Genomic DNA, 10,753 nt, shown 5'->3' with positions numbered 1-10,753 from the left:
CCCTCGCTGCTGGGTTTTATTAATTCCTCATGCAGTGAAGTCTCTATTAATAATGGCTCCAGGAGCTGGCTGCTAAGCTGGGTAATGAGATTCTCTACCTGCTGTTCCTGCGCTGCTGTGATTGTGTTTGGAGGACAAAATTCTATGTGGATTAATTAAAATGAAAAACAAAAGGAAAGGAAAAAAAACAAAGCGAGGGTTTTGTTTGAATTATTTACTAGTTTCCAGGAGACAAAGCAGTAATTGCAAGTGCCTTATTGCAGGTGTTTGGAGGGGGATGCTCCCTCCTCCGGGCGAGAAGCAATGTCTGGTTATTTACTGGTGCTGGAGGAGATGTATCAATCCTCACGGATGCCAAGCACATCCCTGTTGCTCCTTGATTTGCTGGTTCTGATTTGCTCCTCTTGGTTTTGGAAATGCAGAGGAGACAGGCTTCGAGACAGCTTTGCCATGGGGAAATGTAGGAAGATGTGGGGAATGTGCCAGCAGCTCTTCCCTCGTGTATAAGGAAATGTAAGGGGGAAAAGCCGGAACCATCATACCCAGAGGAATGATTGCTCTTGGTCAGCTTTCCATCCCTGCCAGGCCCCTCTGGGCCACACAGATGCTGCTGCATGCTCCTCATGGTGCCCCTTTCTGGATGCCCATCCTGCTGGGGGGATTCTGAGCCTGAAGCAAGGGGAATCCCTCTGGGATGGGACCAAGCACCTGAGCCTGGTTGAGTCTGAGTCTGGCTGAGGTCTCATCTCTAATGGATGTGTCTGGGTCCCTAATCCATGGCTGGATCCAACCGCAGGGACAGCCCACTGTGTGCTATGTCACAGCTCTCCCACTGTTCTGGGGTCTTACTGAGGTAGCTTCAGCATGGTCCGGCCTCTGTGGTGTCAGGATGGAGGGCTCGTATCAAACCAAGCATTGAGGTCCTTCACAGATCCTGATCAGCAGCATTTTAGGGAATTGCTCTATGGTTTTAGTGCTCTTTTACTCAATTGCTTCTCCCTGATTGCCTCCATCCACCTCCTCTCACCAAGGTCCCCAGGAGCTGCCTGACTTCAAAGGGAACAGGACTTGCTTGGCATTGCATTCCTCAGCCTCTGTGATGGAGCACTTGGTGACCCCAGCACCAGCTCCTGCAGCACTGCCTCTTCACTGGTTGGTCTATAGAAGAGCAATAGAAAGAAAAAGGAGAGCAAAGAGTGCAAAAAAATCCATTCCATTGCATGATCAATATTCCTTTGTCTCCACATTCAAATTGTGAACCCTGCTGAGGAGGAAGAAGTGGAGCTGCCTCGTTGGAGATGAGAAGCTGATCTTCGAAGCCAGTGAAGATTTAGGACGGTGTAATTGCTTTAAGATTTGACACTTTAGACTGTTCAAACTTTCGGTTTTGAGTCCAATCACATAGACCCTTGGCAATGGAGAGGATTCAAGACGAGAAGCAATGACACGGTGGTGTCCTGTAGGTGATGCTGTGCGCCTTAGGATGCGCACCCTCGAGGTCACTCATGGCTCCGTGGTCGTGGGGAACATGTGAGGTGGATGCTGCCTGTCCCCAAAAACACGAGCAGGGACTGAAGGTGAAGAAGAGTAAGATGGGAAAGAATAGAGGGAGGCGAAGGAGAATGCACAGCGTGCATGGAGGGCAGACCCATCCTGGGGCATCGAGGATGGAGGAGGCAGACACACTTTTTTTCCTTTTCCATTGTCTCCACTGGGATGAAGGGGCAGGAGCCATCCCGGAATCAAATCACTCAGCAAAGCAAAGCTAACGAAGCCTTTAGTGCATGGCAGCCCCGACGTTCATCGGGGGTGGAGCCACCCCATCGTCAGCCCAGACTAAAGCATCTTGCTGTGGAGGACAAGGCTGGGATCTTGCACCAAGCACTCTCTAAGAGGTGGACCAGCCCTAATGGGATCAGCACAGTACCCTTCCCTTTCCCCTTCCCTTTCCCCTTCCCCTTTCCCTTTCTCTTCCTCCTCCCTTCCTAGTGGGATAGAATTAAATCCCAATCATTTCTGCCTCAGTGATTTTACAGTGTTTATATGGGAAGGCAGCACATAAGTGACGAGGCCGATCATTATGTGCTTATATTATCAGCAGTAAAGCAAAGTCACATTTAATCCCTAATTCCACCATTGTCTGACACATTTCTCTACGAGTTTTCTATTCATCCATATATTTTTTTTTCCCTGGGTCTTCACTAATAGGAATTGCTTTGTTGCTAAACTCAATTTCACTCTTGACTGGATTGGAATATGCTTATTCCCCTCCTAAAATAATAATAACAATCTAAACTGATTTCCACTCATTGTATATGAAAAGGGTACATTTCTCTTCCTGTGGCCCTATCAGGCTTCAGCGTCTGAAGGTTTCAGAGGTGGTTTTTAATGGTCTCAATTGCCTGATCTCAGCCCATAGCTGGGGGTTTCCCACTGTTGCTTTATGGATTTGAACATGGCAGGACAGGATCTGATTTCTTTGGTGTCTTTTGGGGGAGATGCTGCAAGATGAGACTTCTCACAGTTTCTGCGTCCCAATGGAGCAGCCTTCAGCACAGCTACGGGTTGGTGGCTCCCAAAGACACCACCTTGAGCACCGTCCTGTGCTGGCTGTGGGCTGATGCCCCCTCCTGCTCTGTGCTCAGATGATCCTCAGCACCACCAGCTGCTGAGCTCACCTCTGGATGGAGCTCAGAGGGTGAGGAGGGTGCTCACCAGGTGCTTTGTGTGAAGAGGGATGGTCGAGAACAAAAGCAACCTGTGCTCCGTGTCCCCATCTACCTCCATCAGCCCTGGGCTGGGTGCTTGGTTTGCCTGGTGCAATCCTGCTGTGGTGCTCAGTGCCCAGTGTGGCTGCTCTTGCTGTGAGGTTTGGGGTGCAATAGATTGAATGAACCCTATGAGATGGGTCCGGGCAGCACTCAGAGCATGGCAGGGGCTCTGTCCATCCAGTTCCTGAAGGGACGACTGGAAGGAAAGCCCAGCAGGAGGTGAGCACCCCCAGACCCTGTTGGAGGCTCCTGATGCAGGGAGGGCAGCCAGGGAGCTCTGGCTCATTCTGGGCTCTCCTCTTCCCCTGCTATGTCCAAAACAGGACCCATCCCAGCACAGAATTGTCCCAGGTGTCCCCAGGATGCATCTGTCTGAGCGAGATGAGGGTTGGCTCATTCCTGCGGCATTCCCACTCGGCTCTGGCACACTCGGGCTGCTCTTCCCCATCTCCTCTCACCAACCCCCAGGGATCAGCAACAGCTGAGCCCTTTTCCTATTATCTGTGTGAAATGGGAGCCAAGAGGAGTGAGATGCTGGGGTCAGTGTTGCGGAGATGCCGTGTGTGAGCTCTGTGATAGTTGTCCTGTGTTACTAAGCAAGGCAGGAGCCTCTGGAGCTGGGCTCCTGGAAGGGCTGCATTACTTCCCTGTTATAATGTGCTGGGCTCTGCACCCTCCCCTGCTCCTTTCCAGCCAGGGTGAGAGGAATGAGAGCTGCTGTGGAGCATCCCAGCACTGCATCACTCCCGGCTGCTTGGGATGCAGCAGCCAGGGCTTTATTAGCCAAGGAATAAGCAGGGTGGGTTGATGAGATGTGAAATGAAGAGGTTCAGCTCCATCACAGAGGGATGTGCTTGCTGATGGATGCATGAAAGCAGAAGTGCTTTGCCTGGGGACTTGGGGGGAGCTTTGGGGCTGCCTTGGCTGAGACAACAGTGCTTCTCTCCCCTCTGATGGGATGCAGGAGATGGGGTAGGGGAACACACGGACACCTGCCGCTCCCCTTTGAGTGCTCAGAATGTGGCTGCCGGGTTCTGGGACACTGAATGGGGGGCAGAGGCAGCAAACCCCTCACAGCCCCCAGCAGGAAGGGCTGTGGGTGCTGTTCTGTGGTGGATCTCCTGCAGAACTGAAAGGCTGGGACAGTTCTTGCTCCTCTAAGCCCTGACTTTATTGTCTTTACTGGCAGCTGAAGCTTGGCTTGCCTTGTCCCTCTTCATCTGGATGATGCTGGTATGAGCCTTATGGCAGTGCTGCTAAATCCCAGGTGTGCTGCAGAGGGTGCAGGTGTCCTGCCCAGGCTCCTTTGGACTGTCAGGGTGAACCCTGGGTCCCAGGCTAAGGCCAGGTACACTGGAGGGGGGTGGGGGGGGGTGGGGGGGGTTACAAGCTCTCTTTAATTCCCAGCCCTGTAGTGCACCATTGTGCATCCCCCTTCTTTCCTGAGCTCAAACACTTCTCCAGTGTGTGTTGGTGCCACTGGGTCACTGAGCTCCTTTGGCTGAGCCTTGGGGCTGTGAGGATATAAAATCCATCCAGTGGGATAGAAGAGAGGGCACTGGTGGTCCCTGGACCCCCCTTCCCAGGCTGGAGGAGCCTCTCAGGCTTATTAGCACCTTACACTGAGCTCCTGCCGCAAGTGCTGCCACCCTGGCTGCTTCCATTTGGGAGCTGTGGTTCAGCATCTTCCTCCCTGCACTTGGCTTGGTCCCTTCTTGGTTTCCTCTTCCCTGGAGCTGGACAGAGCAGGGTCTGTGTTCCAGGGGAGCTGCAGCCCCCTCAATGCACAGCAGCGATACAAAGGCACCTCCAGAACCCACTGCACAGCTCTCCCTCACTCTTCAGTTCTTCATTGCTGCTCCTGTTTCCTCTGGGCATCTCCCTTTGCAGCCCTCTGGAACCGCTGCTGTCCGATGGAGCTGGTTCAGGCTTCCCTGTGACCTTTTGAGGTTTATTCATTGCTGGTTTTAATTAAAACTGTGAGAAAAATGCACTGATTTCTTTCTCCAAGGAAGAGAAAGGGGAATTCAGCTTCCCCTCTGCTCGCAAACACTGAATCCTATTGGGAGCTGAGGAGTGATCCTTACCTCTCTTTCTTTTCTGCAAGTGACTTAGCAGCAAATGGAAGTGAAGGATTCACAGTGCTGACAAGCTTGCAAGGGCAGGAACTTCTCCAGTTCCCCATGCAAGGCCGTGCTGACACTGCCCTGTGCTGATGGGAGCTGTGGAACCCTGTGTTTTAGACCTGACCTGGCTGTGCACCTGCAGCAGGTACCCAAGAGCTGGAGCTGCATGACCTGTGCTGTGCTACTGGCCACAGGTAGAGAGCCCCAGGGCCCCCAGAACAGCCCCAGGACCCTTCTGATGGGTAAAACACCCCTGGGTAGTGTCAGGTGCCCTCTTTGCTGCCTTTAGCTGAGCAGCACTTCAAGCTTTGAAGGGGAATGTTGCATCTTCTGGAGGCTGCAATCACAGGGACTCTAAGCCAGTGGATGAGTCCTCAACATCTACAGCTTCAGTGCTGTGGCAGCAGCAAAGCCATCCTCACTGCTTGCTGCAGCCATGGTCCATCCCAGTGTCACTTGGTCCCTTTCAGCAGCCTTGGTGAACCACGTGGCTCCTGAGCACCCTGTGTATAAGGATGCGAAGGTGACTTTAGGACATCGCCATCCCCTCTCTGCTTTTTGCCTGGTGATCTCCCCAAACACCAACATATGAGCAAATTTAAGGTTGGTTTTGCAGCCCCTGGGAATAGGCAGAAAGCCTTGATGCACTGCAGAGATAGGGTGGTAAAGTGAGAGCACATTGTGGTACTGGCAGGCAGCTCTGCACCCGTGATCATAGAATCACAGAGTGGTTTGGGTGGGAAGGGATCTTAAAGATCACCCAGTTCCAACCCCCGTGATGCTTGCTGGCATGGGAAACTGGTACCAGGCTCAAATCCTTTCTGCCTTGTTGCTCAGAGATGGACAGAGGCGTGAATGCAGTAATTGAGGCTGAGCCAGTGATGGAGCTAAGTTGTTTTACATCAATAAAGAGTGCCTTGTACCCAGCGATGTCGCTTGAGGGGGATGGAGAAGTTAGTGTGACTAAGTGATCTGATGCCCAAAGCATCTGGGCATTGCAGCTCCTGCAATCAAATCATATTTCTTATCTCAAGGGCAGAACTGTGTGTGGGGAGAAGTTGAGGAAGTAGCTTGTCATAGCACATTGCAGCTTGTGTCGTGTGTGCTTTGTTTGCTGTGATCCTCCTCTGTGATCATTACTTTTCCATGAAGACCCAGTATCCTGAGGCTGGAGAGGAGGCTTCAAGCAGAAACAAGAAGATTCCAAGCCCCAGGCTTTGGACACCATTGAGGAAGGCATCTCTGGATGGCCCTGGGGTAGCTTTGGAGCCTCAGCAGCACTTGGGCATCGCTCACCAAAAGCCAACACGAATGCTGTCACTGGGATGTGTCTGGAGATGCCCATGGCTGTGCTGCCTGCAGCTGAGCAGTGCTGACTGGCATGACATTTTAAGCCTTATCTACTGTGGTTTACAGCCCACTTTGTAATTATAACCCCTTTGCTATAGTTGTGGTGCTCTGAACCATCATGTTCTGCCCAGCAATGGCAGAGAATGCTCTGATGCTGGAGCTGGCACCGTGGCGCTGCTCTGGCTTATGGGCTTATGGGCAGTACTATGGAGGTGGCTGTATGAAGCCCATCCTAAAGATGCTCCATGTCTATCTCTGGCCAGGCAAGTGTTCTAACTGGCAGAAAACTGGTTTCTGTCATATCAGCCAGCTCCTGAGTTGGTTCCTTCCATTCCCTGCTGCTGCCTGATTTGTAATAACAGCACACACAGGCGTTGTGTGTACGTATAACTTCAGCACATTGATTTTTGGGGCCATTGCTCCTCGGCTGCCGAAGAAGATAATTCACTGTTTTATTACCATCCTTGGATTTTAGATTTATCCTTCTAAACAGGCACTGAACTGGTAGTTAATTAAGCTTCTGTTTCAAGCAGCAGCACAGGGAATGGACTGTCTGCTGCAGAGCTTTTCCTCAGGGATGAGGGCCCTGGCTGGGGCAATGAATGCCACATTCCTGCCTGGAGGGTGATGGATCCTGTCTGGACAGAGCTGAGAGCTGCTGAGGCACCAGGCACTGCTCCCTGCTGACCCCAGGCCCCTGCCAGGATGTGTCTATGGGACAAACCTTTCACCATCTCCAAACACCCCTCTCCCAAGTGGCCTTGGGGACTCAGGATGAGGCTGAATGTCCTGCAGCAACGGGAGCAGGGGGCTCTGGTGGCCTCCTTCCCTCCCTCCTTCCCTTACCTGGCCATGGGGATGTCCCTGCACACTGGGGTTCCCCACTAATCACCAGGTTTATGGGGGGGTACACATGGCTAATGGGACTGTTACAGCATCACTAACGCCCATGTGCTGCCATGCAGGGGAATGGAAAGCTGCTGTCTAATGCAGAGGCTGGAGCCAAAATATAAGCTTGTTGAACGGAGGTTGCCAAAAGCAGATTTCTGCCTTTTATTTGATTCAATTTTATATTGTTTTCCTGGCTGGAGCTGCAGCAGGCGCCTGCAGGAGGCCAAAGCTGAGCTGCTCCTGCCCTTGGGGTCTGTTTTCAGCCCAGGGTCAGCCCTGGAGGGAGGTGGGGGGGAAAAAACCATCTCCTTCTGCTGATACCCTCACCCCTGAGTCTTACAAAACTGATGTGTTGGACCTTGCCAGACTCCAGCCTCTTCCTGCTGGGATGCTGCTGCCTCAGGGAAGAGCTGCCCCTTGGCACGACCCAGAGCTTGTGGTGACACTGTCACCATCCTTATGGAGGTGAGAGTTGGGGCTTCTGCCCAACAGCCAAACTTACCCCACACTGGAACTCCATAGCCCCCTACTCTGCCCTCCCGTGATGGGATGCTCTGCTGTCCTCCCAAGCTGGCTCCTTGCACGCGGGAGGCAGTGACTTGGCTGCTCCATTGACCTCTTCATGTTGGGTGTTTATGTGCATCAGGAAGGTTTCCAGCCCGTTGTGCTGAGCTGGTCTGAGAGAGAAAGGCTCTGGCTGCAGTGGTGCTCTCAAGAGCAGCAAGTGCAGAAACACCAGGCTTTAAGGTGGTTTTAGAGCTCAGAGGACTCAGGGTCTCCTGTCCGAGGTGCTGGAATGGGAATGAAGGGAGCAAACAGAAACAAGGTCAGGGGTGGCAGGATCCCCACAGCACCTTTGTTATTAATCTACTGCTTCCCTCCTTGCCCAAAGGTCAGGTTAGGAAAACCAGGTGGGTTTTTCAGAGAGGGTCAGAGATGCACCAGAAAGCTCCCAAATGCACCCAAAATAGCAAAGGCTGAGGCACCCCAGCTGGGGTTTGGTGTCTGTCCAGCCCAGTGGGTCTGCACGGTCATGTCCATGTGGTGCCCATGGGATGAGCTCACGGATTGGTGTCCTTGTCAAGATGTTGGCTGCCTGTACTGAAGATCAGGGAGAGCTGACCTCAGGGTTGGTAGCTTTGGCTGCTGCTTCTGAGCCACACTTTCTGCAGACCCTCAGTCTGGGTGTCCATCTGCCTCAGCCTTGTATTATCCTGCTCAGCATCAGTGTGGCAATGACTCTTTCCCTGTCCCCTGCCCATGAAAAGTGTGGATGAACACAAAAATCCTTTGGTATTTATTAAACCCTAAAGGATTTGGGTTTTTCCCCTCACTTCTCCCTGGCCGAAAGTGCTGTTTCATGGAGAGAAAATGCTGTTTTGTGGGAAATTTCCAGCTGTCTTTCCTCTTTGCGCTCGCCTGTGGCTGATGCTGTTGCAGCATCTGCTACTTGGAGCTCTGCTGCCTGAAGACACCCCTGGTTTACAGCAGGGAGAAGGAAGCAGAATGGCATCCCTATGGGAATTGGAGTTGCAGTATCACAGCAGTCATAACACAGCATTTCCTCTTCATCAGCCTCATGGGAAAACACCAGGATCCTGCACAAGCAAAGGAGCCCATGGTTAGTCTATGAAAGAAGGGGTGGTTGGCTCCTTGGCTTTAACCTGCCAGAGGGGAGACTGAGATGAGCTCTTAGGCAGAAGCTCTTCCCTGTGAGGGTGCTGAGGCGCTGGCACAGGGTGCCTAGAGAAGCTGTGGCTGCCCCATCCCTGGCAGTGTTCAAGGCCAGGTTGGACACAGGGGCTTGGAGCAGCTGCTCCAGTGGAAGCTGTCCCTGCCTGTGGGAGGGGTTGGAGCTGGAGGAGCTTTGAGGTCCCTTCGGCCCAAACGAGACTGGGATTCCATGAAAAACCATGGAGGGTAGTGGCAAAGAACCAGCTTTCCCCCAGTGTCACCCCATGCTTTATGGTGCCAGCTCTCGGGGATGTTGTGCTCACCCCATGGGGTAATGTGTCCCCTCCCTCACCACCGGTGGGGTGTGCCCGTGCTGATGGGTGTCCTTGGGTCAAGGGCTCCAGTCGGGTGGCCTCTGGGCTCTGTACACATTTGGCTCCTTTAAGTCCCAAGCTTTGGGAAGGTTTTTGTGCCTGTCACCGTTCCTGAGCCAGGAACACCTCTGCTGAGCTCAGCTTCTCCTGCCTCAGCTCTTATGGCCCTTTTGTCTTCCCAAGGACACCTCCCTGGCCCTTCCCACAGCACCCAGGGGTGTCTGGGGACACTGAGAAGCCACATGGGCTGTGAGTGTGACACCCTTGAACACAACACAGGGTGATGGGGATGCAAAGCCTGGGGCGGCTTCTGTCAGAGCCAGACTCCAGGCCCCCTTTGCCCCTTGCCCTGCTCCTCGTAGCCTCCCCAGAGCAAACAGCACCTGCGGGGGCTGCGCGGTGGCCGCTCTGCTTTGACCCCCCCGTCCCCTCATCACCTTTTCCCAATGAAGTCACCACTCCAGGGGTGTCCCCTGCCCCCCAGAACGGATCTCGGGGGGAGCCCCTCGGTGCCAGGGGCCGCTAGATGGCACAGCGCACCCGGCGCAGCCTCCGCGGGGCGGTGCGGGGCGGAGCTGGCTCCGCGGGGCTGCGCGGAGCGGTGCGGGGCAGGGCGCGGCGCCCGCACGGAGCGCGATGGGCTCTGCCGGCTGCGGGTAGGGGTAGGGCGGGCGGGGAGTTGCTCCGCGCCCCGCCATGCGCCCCCGCGGAGCCCCGCGCTCCGCCCGCTGAGCCCCGCTCGGGGGGTACCTTGGGGGGGGGGTGCGGGTGTTCGCCCCCTCCCCGCTCCTCCCTCAACTTCGAACGATGATCACAGTCAACGCGGATGGGAAGATAATGGTCAGGAGATGCCTCGTCACCCTGAGACCCTTTAGGTAAAGTTGATGTTTTCTTGCCTTCCCCCCCCCCCCCCCCCCCCCCCTCCCGCGGGCTAGGATGCGGTCGTCGGAGCATGTTTAGCTTGGGGCGGTGGGGTTGAGCCCACATGAGGATGTCAGGGGCCAGGTAAGTTTGCCTCCAGGTCCTGCAGCAGTCGCTGCCTGGCGGCCCCGATTCACTCCTCACACAGTATATGGGGGGGTTCATTACAGGGCTGCTTGGCACTGCCATTTGTGTGCCTTCCTCAGAGCTGCTGGTACTTGGGGAAGGGGGGAATCGGATCCTCTGGTTTAAATCTGCTATTGCTGACGGGGGCTTTGAAATCCACCCTGAGCTGGGGTTGCTGTCCAAGCCTGAGACCCTCTGGCTCCAGTATGCCCGTACCCAGCTATTGCCTTTCCCCCTCTTCTTTGCCTCCATGCATTCACTTCTCTCCAGCCTTTTATCTCCAGCTTCCTTATTGCACCGGAGATGCGCTTTGGTTGCTCCCAAGCTTGAAATACACGGGAGATGCTCGTAATGGCTTGGATTTTCTATAGGGAGAGGGACCAAAAGCCCACAGAAGGGGATAGTGCTGGGGGGGAAAAGCACAGGGTGAGCCCAGGCCAGTGGTTGCCAGCACTTCCCGCTGTGCTTGGGGGCTGGGGATCACCTGGGATCATCGGAGGGATCTGCCTGGTGCCTTTTC

General features: G+C 54.2%; 1 protein-coding gene across 1 annotated transcript in view; it reads left to right on the top strand.

The window, feature by feature from the left end:
- Positions 1 to 9,932: 9,932 nt before the first annotated feature.
- MGAT5B (alpha-1,6-mannosylglycoprotein 6-beta-N-acetylglucosaminyltransferase B) overlaps positions 9,933 to 10,753 on the top strand; it is a 65,071-nt gene continuing 64,250 nt past the window's right edge. Inside the window, exon 1 of the mRNA XM_034067562.1 lies at positions 9,933 to 10,061. Coding sequence (XP_033923453.1) covers positions 9,994 to 10,061 — 68 coding nt within the window. The 5' untranslated portion in view covers positions 9,933 to 9,993. The remainder of the gene's footprint in view (positions 10,062 to 10,753) is intronic.

Source organism: Melopsittacus undulatus, chromosome 11, assembly GCF_012275295.1.
Source record: "Melopsittacus undulatus isolate bMelUnd1 chromosome 11, bMelUnd1.mat.Z, whole genome shotgun sequence".
Taxonomy (NCBI): domain Eukaryota; kingdom Metazoa; phylum Chordata; class Aves; order Psittaciformes; family Psittaculidae; genus Melopsittacus; species Melopsittacus undulatus.
The sequence above is the reverse complement of the archived record's forward strand: the minus strand, read 5'-3'. Positions and strand labels throughout refer to the sequence as shown.